The 19,520-nt window shown below is 31.4% G+C and overlaps 1 protein-coding gene across 8 annotated transcripts in view; it reads left to right on the plus strand.

Annotated features, from left to right (window-relative positions):
• Window positions 1-10,790, plus strand: part of LOC127698910 (tetraspanin-18-like) — a 53,976-nt gene extending 43,186 nt beyond the window's left edge. For all 8 annotated transcript variants that reach the window (XM_052202647.1, XM_052202677.1, XM_052202687.1 and 5 more), the window contains 7 exons: window positions 2,763-2,963; window positions 3,486-3,560; window positions 4,536-4,655; window positions 5,414-5,513; window positions 7,559-7,698; window positions 8,266-8,349; window positions 8,878-10,790. In XM_052202647.1, the coding sequence (XP_052058607.1) occupies window positions 2,763-2,963; window positions 3,486-3,560; window positions 4,536-4,655; window positions 5,414-5,513; window positions 7,559-7,698; window positions 8,266-8,349; window positions 8,878-8,976 (819 nt within the window). In that variant the 3' untranslated portion in view covers window positions 8,977-10,790. The remainder of the gene's footprint in view (window positions 1-2,762; window positions 2,964-3,485; window positions 3,561-4,535; window positions 4,656-5,413; window positions 5,514-7,558; window positions 7,699-8,265; window positions 8,350-8,877) is intronic.
• The last annotated feature ends 8,730 nt before the right edge of the window (window positions 10,791-19,520 follow it).

Raw genomic sequence — 19,520 nt, forward strand, 5'->3', positions numbered from 1 at the left:
GGCGAGACATTTCAGTGTGTGTATTCTTGCTTTATTATTATCAACTAACATTTTCTTGATTAGGTGATTTTTTTATAGTTAATCGGATAAATGGATTACCAAGTGTTTATACGCGTGTGTTTTTACATCACAGACGTTGAACCTACATCATAAGTGAAAAATATAGTAGTGATATATTTTTTCACCCAACATACCCTTTTCTATAGTTTTGTTGAAGGTCACATAATTGATAACAGAAACCATTTTTCGTAAAAAGACCATATATTTTTCAAGCAACTTTTCAACTTCATGTCTTCATGTTCAAATTGTGTAGGCTTGTATTTTCACTTAAGTCTTATCAAAACCAATTACAAAACATATATCAATTAAACTTTCCATTCAAGTATGACCTAATTGATAAAGATTTTGCGTTAATCAATGGTTTATCAGCATGTGATATATACGAACGACGCATTTCGAGCGATTTATCTAACAGTTCTCATTAAATACTTGCATCTATTTGCATAATAGAAACTACATATTTCCCCAAATATAAAGACTCTCATTATAAAGTATTTGGAATAATAATTGGTCTCTGTGTAAAATACAATGAAGTGTAATTTGCTGTAATGAGTTTATTGAGCGATGGATTCTCATCGCTATGTTTAGTCACGTCCCCGGGAACTTCTTTTGAAACGAATTTACATGTCATTTCCCTTGGCAACTTCTCAGATCAGCTTATGCGAATTTCATTGCTGTATCAGAAGTGCATTTGAACTTTCCGCTAATATTGAAAGTTGATCGTAAATTTGTTAACCTAGTAATAATTATGGTACATTTAGTAACTGCGAAGCTCAAGTTTTATAATTGCAACCGCAACACAGAGTCGGGAATATAGGCTGACAACTTTTGTCCTAGATTCAACCATCTATCTATCTATCTATCTTCTATTTGTTTTTGTTTTGAATGTAAATGAATGTATCGTTAAAACGGAAATGGATAGAGCAATAAAATATCTTTTTGAATTAAATTCTCTGAACCAATTTTCGTGAAGTCACAATTTAAAATGAAAAATGCATACTTTTCTCCGCTTTTTACATACATTTGCATACATTTTATACATTTATCGACCTATTTCACCAAATTTTAAAAATTCTAATTGCCTGCTCCTCTGGAAGTATAAAGGCTACATATATCATTTGTTTTTCGATATTCAGATATAGTTCAACGATTTTTGAATGCATATGTTATATTTTCCTATTTTGTAAACACCATCAGAAATATCGCCCAATAACGTGTACTTTGCCTGAACTGTATCTTTTATAATTTAGCCTGTTCTTGCAACTTCTTGAAAAATGAGACATATGTGTATGCATATAAATCCTATACAAGAATTACTTAGTAAGATGAGTTATATCACTAAGCCGTGACACGCGAGAAGTTTCTAAAATAGGAAGAAAAAGATTGCGGCGATTGCCATCTTAACTGATGATCTGCATAGAAGAGATATCAGTTCCTAATACTGATTTATGCGTTGTCAACATATGCCTTCGTTACCCTAGCATTAGAAATTTGTCTTCAAAAACACATTTTTGTTGATATATCGTTACCATGAATAATCACACATCACCTAAAATTACATTTTGTTGAATCCCCTAATATCAAGTTTGCCCATAGACATTAAATCATGTGATTTATCAAGTGGACTGTGTTCGGAGTATTGTCTATAAGGCTGTATTTCTGACAGGAAGGCATTGTATCATTGAATTTCAATTGATGAATTAATGCAATAAGCAGGATCCCTGGCAGGAGAAACAAATAGCATCTCGCAAACAGATTGATTCACTTAAGACATTGTTATACAATCCTTGCAGTATTTGATAGGAAATAGAGAAAATTGTATATATTTGAATACGTTAATAGAATGAAAATCCTCAGTCTGGAAGTAAACATGTTACACAGTTAATGTAAAAACAAATATTTATTTTTGAACATTGTTTCAAAACAATGTATGATCTGAATCAAGAGAATTGTTTGAAATGACAAATATATATTTTTTATTTTATTGTTTAAGTCTACAGTATGGCAGAAGATCAATCGAACAAAATTCGAGTATTTCTCTTATTTCATAACTAAAAAGAATAGAAACAATATACATTAATTGTCATCATAATTCTGTTTGATTTTCTATGAGAACTAACTTGAAAATGCATACGATATGTTCAGTGCAAAAACTTGCGCAAACGAATAATCATAGTCATAACGAAAACGACGAGGAAAGGAAATAATGAATTGATATCATGAAATGAATGCATGAACGTATACATATACGTAGTAATCTAATGATAAACAGAGACGTCATGAAATATGAAACCATATTATTAAACTTACCATCTACAATACCATTAAGAATACACAGGAGGGAGGGGGAGGGAATGATCGTACAAATCAGTAAAATGTTGTCATCAAATTAAAAAAGGTAGAGTGTAGTCGTAAACACAGTAGCATCAGTCATAGGTAAATATACATGTAGAATAGCAGATATAAAGAAATACAGCTATGTATATACGTCAATGAAATAAAGTGTATTAAGATTTCTCAAGCTTCCTATAATTTTAGATTTAAAATTGGGGAAAAGGGGGGAAGCCAAATCTTATCTCCCAAAAAGCTACAATGTCATAAAGGCAATATCCTAGTTAGTGCCAAGTCTACAAAAAATAGTTTGAGAAACCCCACTCCTACCAGAACATTAGTAGAAATTATGTATATCTGTATCCTTTCAGATACTTGGTGCAGGTGTTTTAGGACTAGGAATATGGATGCTTGTAAAAGATTACAGCACGCGGGAGATAGCTGCGATCGTAGATTCTCGTCTGTTCGAGTATGTAACGTATGCGTTAGTGGCAGGTGGTGGCACTGTGGCTATTCTTGCCTTCTGCGGTTGTTGTGGTACTATGAGACAGGATAAATATGTCCTCGGATTTGTGAGTACTTATTCATCAATTATATATTTGAAATTAAACTAAAAACCCGACAAATAAAAGAAAATGTAACTTTCAGAAACCACGAGAAGTTCAATAACACATCAATCACTATAGTTATATACAAATAAACATGAAAAAGAAGAAAATTATGCATGGCACTGAAGACAGATAGCTGCGAGACCTGTTGTTCCAATGGTCCTTGTGACATTGTTTTTGGTTAAGTGCGGACCGCAAAGCAGAAATCAACACAGTACCAAAGAGATACGGTTCCACAGGTATCAAAACGGGTTGTTGTCGAGATCAGAATTCTCCTGGTACTACATCTTTTCATTGCTATATCATTGGGCACAAAAAGAATATTCGTATTCGGTGTTGTTACATTTAGGACTATTTTGAATTTTGCCAGCAGACAACAGTGTCAGTTACTGATAATGGATTGTAATGTAATTTGCATAGTTGTAATCGTCAGTTTCCTTTGTGCAGATTTCATTTGTTTGTTGACAATGCACTATCTATTTGCAGTACGGAACAGTTTTATTTATGGTGCTAGGTGTGCTAGTCGGAGGCAGTGTAATTGGTATTATTTTCAGAACAAAAGTAAGTGCGGTATTTAAGTAATTTGTGTTGTATATACAAAAACTGTTAGTGTTAATAGTCGCACGAAACACGCTCATAGACAATGATATTGATACATATAATTTCAATCATTCGAAAGAAAGGACATATGGTTACAGATTCCCCTCTGACCTAGTTGTCTTAGAAGTACCCCTACAAATAACGTCAGCAAAATACTATAACGCTAACACCAGCCCTGCTCCGGTCACTCGTTGAAAGGCTGCATGTTCTGTAAAGCTGATTGTCCTAACGTTGGTCACTCAAGTCCATGAGTACATATACAAAAGGTTAAAGGTAACAATCGTTGATAAGCATAATATTTGAGTAATTTATTTACAATACATTCCAAGAATAGTTAAGGTAGTAATGGAATCTTCCACCATCTTGGATCACAAATGAAGGCACACGATCGGTTTAGAATTTTTACTGAAGTTAACAAATTTTTGATGCAGAAATGCAATTTATTTCTGTGGATTTTCATTCAAGTGGGAAAAATGATATTGTTTTATCTTTTGATGAAAATTGTTTTATAAATCACGAAATTTGTATTATTTGTATTTGAAAATTTATAATCTATAATGGGAGATAACTGAGATGATTTAGTTTTAAAAAATGTTTGTTTATTTTGTTATGAGGCAAGAAAACAAGTACGATGAATCCACTTTTCTCTTTATTTTTAATTTTATAAGAAGACCTTATCTTCTTTTATTTTATTTTAAAATTCTGTTGTTCAGTTTTCTATATATAGTTACAGAATTTTGTTGTTGATTTTTTTCAGCAATCAATCATTACAAAATGTAAGAATTTTTTCATAACATGTAGCTTGTAAACAAGGACGGTGATTTATACTTTTTATTCGACTTTAAAAAATACACGATATAAACAACATTCTGACAAACAAGCTCCCATACCACTTTAAGACATTAATATACTTATCACAATATTTTGCTTTTTTAGATAACCGAAGGGATGAAGAGAAGATTTGAGGACACGTTGGAATATAATTATAATGTTGATATAATAAAGAATTCGGAAAATAGACTTTTAACAGACGCATGGGATGCAATGCAACGAACGGTATGTTGATTGTCACATCATTTAACTTAAAAAATTAGCAAACACGGTTGCCGATGAAGGTAAAAAAGTGCTAGACTATATATACAGTCCAAAGTACAATCGTAAATGAGTGTTTACAAATCGGAAGTATGAATTTATTACTGGCAAGACATGTTATTAAAATTGCAGTTAACTGAAAACAAAGATATTTCATGAAACGAAACATTACTGTTATATTATTCATCCAATTATAATGAATTTTTATGCGTTTTTTTAAAAGACACAGATACAAGTCCTTAGACGTTCATTTTTATGTTTCACGGTTCATTTTTTTATAAGAATTTCTGCTCACGAATTAATTTCCTGGATTTCTGTCCATTAAACGTTTGTGTTCATTGTCGAAACAGATGAGAATGAACGATGGGAGCGTTAGGGAAAACGTACGAAAAAAAACATAACTAAACGAGCCAATCTACACAGAGTCAGACACTTAACATAGCAAACATTTTATTCCAATTTTTTTTCTACACGGTGCCATGCTTACGAACTAATTTTTTGATTACTCTGTATCTGATGTGCTACTTGCAAAATGTTTCAAAATAAAAGGGATCTGAAAAATTGTGTGGAAGAATGCGTAGAAAGGGACTTAAGTAGAACAGCTAATCCGTCTTATGTATTGAACCTAAAAATATGCAAAAAAATAAACGTTCATAAACTAAATGACTATTAATATTCATTTTATAAATCAAAATGTGCTTAATGTTGAATTTTTATTGCAGCTAGAATGTTGTGGTCCGCATGGTAATATAACATCACGTTATTCCTGGGCCTTTTACAAAGGAAGGACCACTTGGTACCTAAAAAGGACTAGTCAAAAGAGTAAGTTTATAATATGAATGGAAATTCAATATTGGTACGCTCTGTTAAAACAAAAACTCAACAATACAGTATAAATAAACAACACATCTACTTGTCATAATACAATTGAAGGTTCTTAAACTGTTAACAATAAAATGGGCAAGTCTTTTCACTTAACATCTGTTGACGCACTTCAAAAAGAAGCTAGACGAAAACCCCAAAAGAGGTTATTAAAAAATACGCAAAAATAAATATGGTATGGCTTTCGGCTGCTTTGAGTATCATTAGATCCATACGTCGCGTCTTTTGTTATTTTTTGTATTGAGTGTCGATCTGATGAGGTATGCCTTTTTCAATTGATTGTTGCCACCAATGTTCTAGATTAAGCATTTTTAATCCTGTCACGTGTCAACGAGCCTTCAGCCCGGTAGTTGTTTTCCAGTTATGTTTGTCTTCCGCTTAATGATATTATTTTAGATTTGTTCGTTACTCGTTCAAATTTGATTTTTCGCGGCCTTGTATAGCCTGCCTCACAGTCGTATGTGGAGCAGGATCTACTTACCCTTCCGGAGCACATGAGATCACCCCCTGTATTTGGTCCGGTTCCTGATGCTCAGTCTTTAGTTTTCTATGTGATGTTATGTTGACTTTCTTGCCTTTCGTGGTTTTTATACGCCCGTTTACGGGACGTATTATGGTATACCGTTGTCCGTCTGTCCATCTGTCTGTCCGTCGTCAACATGTCGGACATTAACTCAAAAACGCTTTAACCAATTTGCATAAAACTTTGGTGAATTGTTTATATCTATTGACGTGAGCTCTCTTTCGTTTTTTATAAATTTTAGATTTAACGTTTCCGAGTTATGGGGTTTTATTCATAGAAAAAAGGGGGATTTTCCAGTTTTCGGACAATAACTCAAGAATGCTTTCACCAACTTGCAAGAAATTGTGGTGAATTGTTTATATCTATTGACATGAGCTCCCTTTCAATTTTTATAAATTTTAGATTTTACGTTTCCGAGTTATGGGGTTTTATTCATAAAAAAAGGGGGATTTTCCAGTTTTTGGACAAAAACTCAAAAATGCTTTCAGCAGTTCTTATGAAACTTTAGTGAATTGTTTATATCTATTGATGTAAGCTCCCTTTAGAATTTTATAAATTTTACATTTTACATTTCTGAGTTTTGGGGTTTTATTCATTAAAAAAGGGGGGATTTTCCAGTTTTCGGACAATAACTCAAAAACGCTCTCAGCAATTCTCATGAAATTTTGGTAAATTGTTTATATCTATTGATGTAAGCCCTATTTGATTTTCATAAATTTCTAATATGACATTAAGAATTAATTGAACTTTATTTGTTTATAGTCTGAAAACAGATTTACTAAGTATTGTGCAACAGCACAGTGTATTACACAACAGCAAGAAATCTTTAATTGAATATAAATTCAATTCATATAACCAATTTCAAGTTCTTTGACTAGATTTATTCAGAAACCTTTTTAAAATATGTCAAATATTTAATTACAATCTAAATTCAGACCTGTATCAAGCTTGAATATTGTGTCCATTTTTGCCCCAACTGTTCAGGGTTGGACCTCCGCGGGCGTATCCAGCTGCGCTCAGCGAAGCAGTTTATTTGTTATGGCGTTGTCAGATTCTCTTCGACTTATTTATCTACTTACCCTTCCGGAGCATCCGAGATCACCCTCGGTATTTGGTCCGGTTCCTGGTGCTCAGTCTTGAGCTTTCTATGTGATGTTATGTTGACTTGCTTGTCTTTTTGTGCTTTTTTTTTTGGCTATGGCGTTGTCAGTTTCTTTTCGACTTATGAGTTTTGAAGATCCGCTTGTCATCCGCCTATTATTTTACAGTCTTGGTGTTCATCTTTGAAGGGTATACGATGATCTGTTCATCTTCACTTGTTCCTTCTGTAGTTTTTATAATAAGAGTTGTCTCACTATATCTGAAATGTTTATTATGATATATTTATACCTATTAAGAAATTGTATCATTATATTCCAAAAAAAAGTATTTAATATTGTTTTTTGGCTTTTTCTATTTCAAGTGTTTCCTTTCGTACCAGAAAGTTGTTGTCGTCCTGGATGGCCAGTTCACGACTGTCAGGGTATAAATAGTGAATATGATGGTATTCCTGTAAAGGGACCAGACCCAAGTGTCCACAGTAATCCTTCATTATATACGAATGTAAGTTTATCACAACCAATGATATTGTGTTCTACTGGTGATTTGTTTTAGGTTATTGCTTAATGGTGAAAATCTTTTTTTTTTAATTCAGTTTGATAATAACTAATCACAGTTTATATAAAATAAAATAAGTTAGTAGAAATACACTTATAGAATAAACATATATAAAAAAAAAAGAAGAATCAAAATCACCACATTGATTCAATATCAACAAAAAAGCATTTGACTATTTCATTGGAATAACAAAAAAACATATTAAAAATATTACCATTTAAGTTATTAAACATTTAGTGGTGACCAAGAAGTCCGAAAAACTCCAAAAAAAAATATGATATAAAAATAATGAGATGTGGTATGATTGCCAATGAGACCACTATCCACCAGAGTTAAAATGAAGTGGATGTAAGCAATTATAGGCGATTATAGTTGTTTCATTTCTGTTTAGAATAACATAGCATTGGTAGATTGATAGATACATGTTTTTACTCTTATGCGGTTCAGATTCTATAAGACTTTAGATATGATTATGAGAGATTCTTTAATTAAAACTGTAATGTTATATTTCAGGGTTGCTATGACAAAGCTATTCAATATTTAGAAAAACATAGTCTTTACATTGCGATAGTAGCAGGCGCAGTTCCAGTATTTCTGGTAGGTGGTTTTGTAAACTAAATAATATTCTACATATCATTCAATATAACAAGAAAGCACACTACATACGAAGTTTGGTTTGTTTTTGGTCTTTTTTTAGGCCTCTTTTTTGTTTTGTTTTGTTCTGTTCTGTTTTGTTCTGTTCCTTTTCTGTGTTTATTATGACACAGATTAAAAGATTCAAGTATACTTTAAACAAAAAAAATAGTATTGGTAAGTATTTTTTTCTCCATATGACTATAAATGTAAAGATAAGAGATGTGGTATGTTATAGCGTGATTTTAAGCGAAATGATGCACACAATTTTGATAATTGTTTTATCGTACTCCTATTGTTCCTTGATTCTTACATTCAAAAGAAATTAAAATCAACATTGCTGATCATTACTTTATGTCATTAAAACAAAGTACTGAGTTCCATTGGTATAAATTATATTTTGTTTTTTTATAAATAAAATAATGCATATCAAATGAATTCTATTTAAATGATATAAACATGTTTATAAGTTACTCTCTTTTTCTATTGTAGATAGCTGGTATTGTTATTTCTTTTTATCTTTGTGCCAATGTAAGTCCGGAAGATGAGGATGACGACGATGATGACGAAGGACAAGAGGCGGAAGTATGAAGTTATACTCATGAATAAACAGCTTCCGTCCGATTTCTTAAAATCCCTCTCAAAGTGCCATATATGGAGATGCATATGATAGACACGTGAGACAAAATACCAAAGACGACGTTTCCGGTCGAAGCTACTCTATTAAACTGTTGAGTCAAAGCTTAAAAATTGTTGGGAATAACCCATACCATGTGACAATCGAAGACATTCAGCCCTTTAGCTGTATTGTTGCATCCAATAGGGATATGCCTAAAAAACCTGTTTTAACGCGTTTCCCGTTTGTCGTGAATTTGCACGCACATATAATATAGGGCATACAAATATGCTTGATGACCACGTGACAGCGCTTTATCTGTTTATCTAGTCCCATCTTTTTATAGAATAATTTTTGTATTACTGTTCACATACACTGTGAAGAATTGTTTATTCAAAACAGATGAAATCTGTAGATTGTAATTATTCTGTATTTAATCGTTCCTTCAACTCAATGTGGAAGGTAGAATGGCCTTTTTGATTTGAAACAAAACGTCTCAGCATCAGTTAGTAAAGTATAAAACACTTGAATGGATAAGTATATTACAATGTGTAATCGTTTTTGAGTTATCAATCTATTTCTTTCAAAATTTGTCAGTATATTTTAAAATGCTTGTTCCTTTATATGAAGTTACTATATTTAGCAAAATTGCCATTTTAGTCAAATGATGTATTGCTTTGCTTTTAAGATATGGATATATACATGGTACCTCATGAAAGGTTGTTATTGTACATGTATATGTGCAATGTATAGGTGGAAAGTGTGAAGATAATTTCGATATAATTTCAGTAAATAGTTTGCTTGTAGAATGCATGATTTATATGAGTTATAGATAGCCTTAGTAGATACCCAAAGACAATTCTTGCTTTCTCAATGTAGTTTCGAAGATTTATCCATGGACACTCCAGTAACAAGTTATGCAGTTATAGATGAAGCAAACACACTATTATGCCAAACTTTCATATGTAAATAATTTCATTCATATCACCGAAAACAGATAGATTAGATGAATCAAAACTTTTACGCTATTAATTTTATCGTAGCGTTTCGGTATCTACAATGTTTAGAAATGGCTTTATTTCTTTTTTAAAAATCTTTTTTTTAACTATATAAAATCCTTTTTAACCCATAAAATAACTTTGTATACTAAAATATTTAAAAGTATAATATTTATTATGATTTCAATCTAATTTTAATATTTAACAGCATTTTTAACGCATCATTTTACCATACAAATTCGTTTTCTAATTGAGTTTTTGCATATTCGTCAAAGAAAAGTTTAAATATCAAATATATGATAAAACTACAAAAATGCTGTATATTTTCCTTTATTGTTAAAGAAATTGATTTTGTAAGAAGTGGATATTATTGTTTTGAAGTAAAATATTGTTAAGCAGCATTTTTATTACAATTCTGTGCAATAAAAGGAGTGAATGGATGAATGGTAAAATGTCTTGTATGATTGATGTTTAAAAGCGGTTTGTAATTCCACTGATGATTTTTCATGTTATGGTGTATCACACCATATGTTTTACTGCATGTATTTTTAAATCAATGTGCAATGTTTATATCTGATGGGACCAATAGTCATTTTGACACATTTTAACATTATGTTACAAGATTTTGGTTTTAATTGTTTTTATCACATCATACCGTTGGCATCAACATTTCATATAGAGACTGGTTCCTGTTAATTGTTTTGTTATACTGTAATGCAGTATTTTTTATTATTTTACTATTCTGTGTTTTTGTAAATAATTCTACAAGAAATATTAAATATTTTGTATTACATGAGTTATATTACAAGCAATACCAACTAGAAATTTTCAGTTGATAAAGTATACAGTTTAAGGGTAAACTTACATTGAGTGTATTTGCTTTACAGAAAAGCAGTAAAAAACTCGTCAAAGTTATCAGGCTGATAATTGTTATGCCGCGTCTTGTCTACATAAGACCCATCGTGTTGCTCAAATCAAAGTAGTTAGAAGACCAAATGAAATAATTGAAAACCAAAATTTCAGAAAAGTTGTGCAAAATACGAGTAATGCATATATCTACGTATGGGATTAAAAGTACTTTAGTGTATCTAATGATTCAACGTTTGTAACCAGTAAATTCATAGAAAAATTAAAATATCAATTATATTTCATGTCAACACAAATGTGCGACTACTGGGCTGGTAATACCATCGGGGACAAAACGTACAGCAGCAGTAGCATCGACGTTGTGGTTGCAAAAACTCATCAAAGATACTAAGGCTTATAATTTGGTACGCTAGATGCGCGTTTCGGCTACATAAGATTCATCAGTGGTTATCGAATCAAAACAGTTAAAAGACCAAACCAAATACAAAGTCAAAGTGCATTGAAAACCCAAAATTCCGAAAAATTGTACCAAACACGACTGAGTATATCTATACATCGGCTTAGTAAAACCTTAGTGTTTCGAATAACTCTACTTTTACAAACACTTAATTTATAGAAAACGTATCGATGATATTTTATGTCGACACAAATGCGCATATTACTGGGCTGGTGATGAAACTTACTCCAGTAGTGGTATAAACCTAGTGGTTGCAAAAACTCATCACAGATATCAGGATTATAATTTAGTACGCCAGATGCACACGTTTCGAACGTTTGATTTTGTCAGGTTTTATGGACTTGACGTTATTCGTCTACAGAAATTCATTTGTGATGCTAGAAATAAAACAGTTGAAAGGCTAAATAAAAAAAAGTTTAACCCCGTTTTTTTTGGGGGGGGTTCGATCTGTTCAGTCTTTGGTTTTCCGTGTTGTGTTTTGTAGACAGTTGCTTGTCTTTTCGTCGATTTTTCCGTATCTTGCCATGGCGATGTAAGTTTGTCTTCGAGTTAAGAGTTTGAATATCCCTTTGGTATCTCTCGCCTCTACATAAGAACATTGCAAATCAAAAATTCCAAAAAGTAGTGCCCAATTCAACTAAAGTTATGTATCATGGGGTTACAAAAACCATATTAATTCGAATTAATAAACATTTCATAAACAGTAAATTTACAAAAATTAAATGTAGCAACATGAATCCGAAAGTAACTGGCAATTATTAGTAAATTAAATGGTGGATGAAAAAAGACAATTCCAGTGTAAGCTTATTCACACAGAAAAATAGAAATAATAACACTACAACAGAGGATGGTAGATCTTTATAAATAAAGGATGCACAAGTTTACCGATGTTCAAATCTCATAAATCGATTAAGAAGAAAAATCAAGGCAACACGCAAAAACTGAGGGAGTTTCATGAATTCCAAAAGAAGAGAGACCGAGTGTTTCGACAGGATAAACGTCTCCTGCTATGTATGCATCACTCGCCATGCGAATCCGTACTCAGTCAAAACGTCACAATCGAGGAATAGGACACAATCGGTAAAATTACAGATACGATTACTATTCTGGCATCTAAAGATCAAAGACTGGGAAAACATGTCGCTTAGTGAATTGAGACACATACCTTTTGTATCGGTCAACCATTTCGTGATATTGGCCGTAAAACTTTTGTAGTGACGATTTTAGGAATTTTTCTCATCACTCTGTTGGAACTATGTTTGTGTAAGGAGCATACCCCTTTTTATAAAGTCCATAAAGTGTGAACATGTACGTGTGTAACGTATCAATTGAGATTGAAGAGTGTATGTTGCTGTTGAGCAATGGGAAGTTGACAATTGGAAAGTTGAAATCATCACGTTAGTCAAAGATTCTAGTTTGAAATCATCCATCGGTGTCAATATCATGAAAAATAACAAGATATGAAGCAGACCTTTAATGTGAATGTGGTTGTTTTAACAATATGATGACAGGGACTTCGTACTCTAGGCACTCTATCAGATTTTAGAATTTTCTAAGAATCTGTGCAAGTCCGACCAGTTAAAAAGGGGTTACTTTATGAGTCACACTAAATTTGTTGTTGATTGCTAATTGAATAGATATTAGAAATTTAGGAAGAGGTTTCGTTGAGCTAGAGTTGAAATATAAGTTAATAAATAAACTCATCATAGATAACAGAGTCAAAATTTTGTACGCCAGGGCGCGAACGTCTTTAAAAGACTCATCAGTGACGCTCGAATCAAAAAAGTTAAAAAGGCCAAATAAAGTACGAAGTTGAAGAGCATTGATGACCCTAAATTCCTAAAAGTATTGTCAAATACAGCTAAGGTAATCTTTTCCTGGGGTAGAAAATCCTTTATTTTTCGAAAAATTCAAAGTTTTGTAAACAGTTAATTTATAATTATGACCATATCAATGATAATTCATGTCAACACAGAAGTACTGACTAATTTTAAACGTGGTTAATAAGGATATGCATGTAATTTTTGGTGTCAAATAAAATGATAGAATATCAAGTTTTTCATTTTGGGGCGCAATTCTAAGAAATAAACTAACCTACTCATACGATTGCTCATTATTTCCTATTTTATGAGTGTTGTTGATGTTTATGCTTGGTTTCCGAGGGAATTTTCAATACGATATATATTAAATAAGTAGTGTATATAAGTAAAAACACACGAAAGCAATATGAAACAGTTCTAACAAATATCATTGGTAAGATTTCTATTCACAGTGTAAAGGAAATCTTAGGTAATAGAAAACAACATTGTGTTATTGTGCAATTGTCATTTTTGTATTCTTGTCTTTGGTTTTTGCTTATGTGCCTTATCTATTGAGTGTCTATATGCCATTTTGTTTTTCTTTGTTGACATAGTTGTTTGTTTTTTACAATGTACCCCAATTTTTGACATTTTTACCTACTATGTCTGTTTGTTTTGTTCACACATTGTTGTCAATATAAAGGAATTTTATGCAACTGTCATACATGTAAGTGAGAGGTTTAGCTAGCTATAAAACCAGGTTTAATCAATGTACCAAGTCAGAAATATGACAGTTTTTTTCCATTCGTTTGATGTGTTTTAGCTTTTGATTTTGCCATTTGATAAAGGACTTTCCGTTTTGAATTTTCTTGGAGTTCGATATTTTTGATAATTTACTTTTTGGGTTGATTATTTATTTCATCTACAAACCAGTAGAAATATTAGGGAGAACTGACCTAAACCTGTTGGAAACTCAACAACAGAAAGCGGTCTTAATTTCTATCATAGGCTTTAGCATAGGATGTCAATACAACCTGATCAGACTGTAAAAAATAGTACTTGTTAAAGATTGAAGTAGTACAGAAAGCACAGGGTTTGTTGGAAGTTGCAATTACAATTAACAAGATGAATATTAAATGGCTGTCGACGAAATTACTGCGAAAACAATATAACTGATGAAATTTAAATTGAGCGACAATGTTGATACCATAAAAAATTAACAGTTTGTACCGAGTATATAAAAATAAGGAAATCATATGGTATGATTGCCAATAAGACAACTACCCAACTAAAACAAATGAGGTATTTGTAAAAAGTGTTTCCTTGGAAATTTGTATTGCGTGCACACAAATTAAGTTGAACAATGGCCGACCAGAAACTGTTTCAAAATTGATTTACGACTTTCAAAGTGTAGCGCAGTTTTTGTTTACATACTTGAAGTTATTTTGACCAATTCTATGGAAAAAAAAACATGAAATATTAAAATGTACTAGTATTTATCATATGAAAAGTTATTTCGAATATCAGCTTGATCTATAAAGATTTCTTCCATCCTGTCATGTATACTGTTTAATAAGAATAATACCAGCAAATTATTTGAACCTTTCCATAGGAGGAGAAGGACAATTGTTGTGTATAAAGGGATTTTATTTTAAATAGGCCCGTAGTTTATATTTGAACTGATAACACCATGTGCATCTAAAAAACGGTCATAAGAAGTCCAAATCGGCGTTATCATTTTCTAAAAGTATCATTGTATAGAAATCAATTGAATATATAGATAGATCTTACAAGTTTGATAAATGCTCTATCAAATACCACGTGTTTTAGATAAAAATTGCAACAGAAATAGTAAATACTAGTATAGAAATTTTACCACCAACGTGAACACACAATTGGAATTTAAATAATGTGCGACATGTGTATCAATAAATCATCTTATATGATGCAAAATGAAAAATTTTGATAATGTTTCATTTGTATTCAAATTAAGGGACCAATTTGTGATCCTAAATGACTCTTCTCTTTTACAATTTTGACAAATATGTTATTAAGGACGAATGTCTCTGTAAACTCATATACGCAACTTTTGCACAAAATTTGTAAGAGTGTGTGTCTACGTTTTTTAATGAATTATTCTCCTTTTGAAGCATATTTACATGTTTTGCAAATGTGAGACTAAGTATGAGTTTTTCTTATCAAAATACAAAAAGAAGATATTCATATGTTAATCAATGCTCTTCAACTTCGTACTTTATTTGGCCTTTTAAACTTTTTTTTTATCCGAGCGTCACTGATGAGTCTTTTGTAGACGAAACGCGCGTCTGGCGCAAATACAAAATTTCAATCTTGGTTTCTATGATGAGTTTATATTCATCCTTCCTCCTGCTTCATTTTAAGGATTCCAAAGGATTCCAAGAGAACTAAAAAAATCTGTTCCAGTCAAAAGACATTATTTAGATATCAACTTTCTTTTTTTTTAATCTTTTTGTTTTGATGTGTTTGAGCTTTTGATTTTGACATTCGATAAGGGACTTTCCGTTTTGATTTTTCCTTGGAGTTCGGTATTATTGTTATTTTACTTTTTTTTGAGAGATTCGGCACTGTTTTTTTCTTTTTGTTAAAGAAATTTACATTGATTTGGCACCTTTTTAGAATTTTAGGTTAAAAATGCTCTTTAACTACACATTTGATTTGGCCTTCCAACTGTTTTGATTCGAGTACCACTGTTGAGTCTTATGTAGACAAAACGTGCGTCTAGCGTATTAAAGCCTGGTATCTTTGATGAGTTTTGAATATTCTGTTCTCAGAATTTTCCGAAAATATTTTTCAGTGATTTAGTTCCGCTGCAATGGCTGTGGTTCATAAACCTTCAATTTTACTGGTTTTTCGTACATTCTATTCTTGATCAAAGAGTTCTTACTAAAGCCTTTCTAACAAAAGTATCAGAATACCATTACATGTGTTTTGTTACATCCATTAATGTACATTAATGGGTGTGCTCTCAACCTCCATTATAATATCACATTTCAGTACCAACAGTATATTCCATCTATGACCTGTATCTTCTGTTCAATTGTACCATTCCTAAATTACAAAATCAATATAAAAGTTTGGTTAAAACCATTATGTGCAGACTTGGTGCTATCAAGATGTAGTATTTCATTCTTCGTCAAGAGTAAAGTATTTTGATATAGATTTAAGCAATAAAGAAATAGGAAATGCGAAATATTTCCAACATTCAACAAAAGAAAATGTATTCAGTGAAATTCATATCGGACAGTAGGCTAATTCTTATTTATGTTATTATGATATTTCAATTTGTTCTGTCATTGCATTTGGAAGTGATGAACTACTAAATATTTGACTATACAAATTAATACTGCAGTGTGACCTTGAAGAAAATATTCCTACATAATGGTTTACAGAGATATAGAAGTAAATCATATTATTATTAATCAAAGGTAGACATCCATCGTTAAATGGTGATTTATCTAATAGATGAATATATTTAATTGATACGTTGAATGTGTTCTTCATAGACTACTGACATCTAAATGGAAATCAACTTTGTTCCACAGCTTGCAGTTTTATTGCCGTCAAGCACTTTTGACATTAAAACTTTTTTATCATTTTCTTCACTTAATGTTTGTTTTTACTTTCTCTTCCGTTTGAATGCTGATAATCGGTCGTCATCTTTGCTCATGTCTGTTCTTTTTCAAATAATTTGAGAACTCTATTAGGTTTTTACTTTATGAAGTTTCTTTGTTTTCTATCAGCCAATCATTAGATAGTGCCTCATTAATTCGATTATTATGTGATGAAGTGATAAGCTTAATGGGAAGGAATGTATATCTAAAATGAATAAAACTGCATGTATTTGATGTAAACTTTTATACTTCGTTTTTTGTACTGAATTGAAACCCTTATCTTCTTCTTTCACTTACAAAGTACTTTTCAATAGCAAATTAATTTTGTATTCAGACTTTGACAATGAACAACCAGACTGGTTTTTTTTTCTCATAGATATCTGAAATCTCCAAAACGTATATTATAGTATTTTTACGTCCTTTACAAAATGTGCAATGTGGCAAATTAGCGCTACTTCTGTAAATGTTGTTTTCAAACCACAGGTCCTATTTGATGAGATATGTTGATGCCACATGAAAGTAAGACTATACGGAGATACAATTATGGTTTCTTTATCAATATGTCAATGATATGATATAGGCTGTACGAAAAACGATAATGTGTACACTTGATACATATCGCTGCACGATGGACTATTATGTAATTTGAACTCTGGTGAATAGTTGTCTCATTGGTAATCATACCACATCTTCTTATTTTTATATTATTAATACATTTTGAAAACACCCAAAATGCTACGTTTTATTTTGATTTACTTTCGCTGGTTTGAATTCATTTCTATTGGACTATTTGTACCGATGGTACTATCCACCCTTTAGTGAATGTTTAGGAATTGACGATGAAATAAGAAGTTGATAATTTTTATGAATTTTATAAAAAAAGAGATAAGGTTGCAACTTCCTACGGTAAAGTTGGTCATCCCTGGATTATCTCTATGTTTGCCTCTTTTGATTATCACCATCCCCCTTTGAATGTCTAAACGTTTGGTTTAAGTGTTACTGATAAAAGTTAATTCGAAAGTTGGCGAATATTTGGTCTTTTTTTATTTTGAATTATTTATCAGTCGACTGGTGTACCTTGATTATTAAATTTTCGGTAAAAACTTGCAGCATATTTTTTTGTGCTTTTTCAAACTTGGCGACAACTTCATTTATGACATTGTTGTCTTGAGCAGAAATATTATATATATATATATATATTACAGGCATTTTCTTAATTAAGGCATTTTGTACAAAATTTACAAAATGGCAAACCTTGACAGGCATTATATAAAATGACTAAAAATGTCTAGTCATTTTGTAAAATGACTGGAATTTTTAAACAAAATTCACCAAATTGCCTTTTCAGTTTCAGGTAATTTGTAGAAAAAGAGTACCATTGAGGTATGACCAAAACACAATATCTTGCAAAGAAAATAACTAATGGTACAGTAAAATCAAGTTCATTCTTCAAATACCAAGTGGAAAAGTTTGTATGTCATAAGTTTTTTTTGGTGAAACTACTTTAAGTTTGTGCTTACTGTGTATTTTAGATAGTAATTTAATGACTTTCTTGTCATGGTGACAGAAGGACATATTATTCTTACAATAAAACAAAATTTACAATTTTTTTTTTAGAAAATCTAGATTCAAAACAAAAGTGTGAAATATGAAGCAGAGAAAAAGAATGATGTTGTTTGATTGACTGAGTGTTGTTTGTTTGCGTTCAGTGGCAAATATTTATGCTTATTTAGGATGAGAACAAATTGATAATAAATCAAATAGGTAAGTTTTGCAATGGATTGATCGGATAAAGGACAAGTATTTTGACTACCGCTTGAAAAGAAAGTATTTTGGATAGGGACAGATGTTTCAGCAAAATGAATTACCATCTAAAGCATTGGTTTCACCATACAAGGTCGTGTGTGGTTGTAAAGTAAAGATATGAGTATCTTCTTCGCCACTGCCTCAAGGACATTCCTATGTCTTTATAATCTGACAAATTAAGTCGACAGTAGTGTACTGATGCTAGAATAAAACAATGAACCAGAAGAGACAAATTAAGGTGATCCAAAGGGTAAGGGTCTCCTGGTATAAATGCATCACCCACTATGCGACGAATCTGATTTAGTCTGGTGAATGTTCTGATAACCCAAAAGATGCAAGTCAACCTAACCACACTATTAATCGATTATTTCAAACAGCACACACTTGAATATCTGATTTTCATGTGTTTCTAAAAGATTCGAAGATATTCAAGTGTTACTGTTTGAGAAACCCCATGTTTTAACACCAAACGATATATTTGCTAAAAAATCAGGAAAAATGTGCAACATAACCTGCCATCAAAATATTTTATGAAACAACAAATAATTGTCGAGTTAGTACTTGTGGGAACTATAAATAATTCATTTTAATTTATTTCTTATGATTTAAGTTTTTAATTGCAAGCGTTAAAATAGATAAAACTGTAGTGTCGTTCTGTACTTTCAATGACTAAGTTTTTGTGTATATTTCATTCTATAAAATAATTCCGGCATTTTATGAAATGCCTTTCAATTTTTCTAGGCATTATGTAAATACCTGAAAAAATCAGTCAATATATAAATTGCCTGAATCTCAAAGACATTTTAGAAAATGCCTAAAGTTTTCAGGCATTTTACAATGCCTAAATTAAGAAAATGCCTTTACATATAGATTTCCACGTCATAGCAAGATATTTAATTCTCTTTTTCACGGAAGTTTCACGTTTCAGCAATAGAATGAATA

The sequence above is a fragment of the Mytilus californianus genome, unplaced genomic scaffold (assembly GCF_021869535.1).
Source record: "Mytilus californianus isolate M0D057914Y unplaced genomic scaffold, xbMytCali1.0.p SCAF_1, whole genome shotgun sequence".
Taxonomy (NCBI): domain Eukaryota; kingdom Metazoa; phylum Mollusca; class Bivalvia; order Mytilida; family Mytilidae; genus Mytilus; species Mytilus californianus.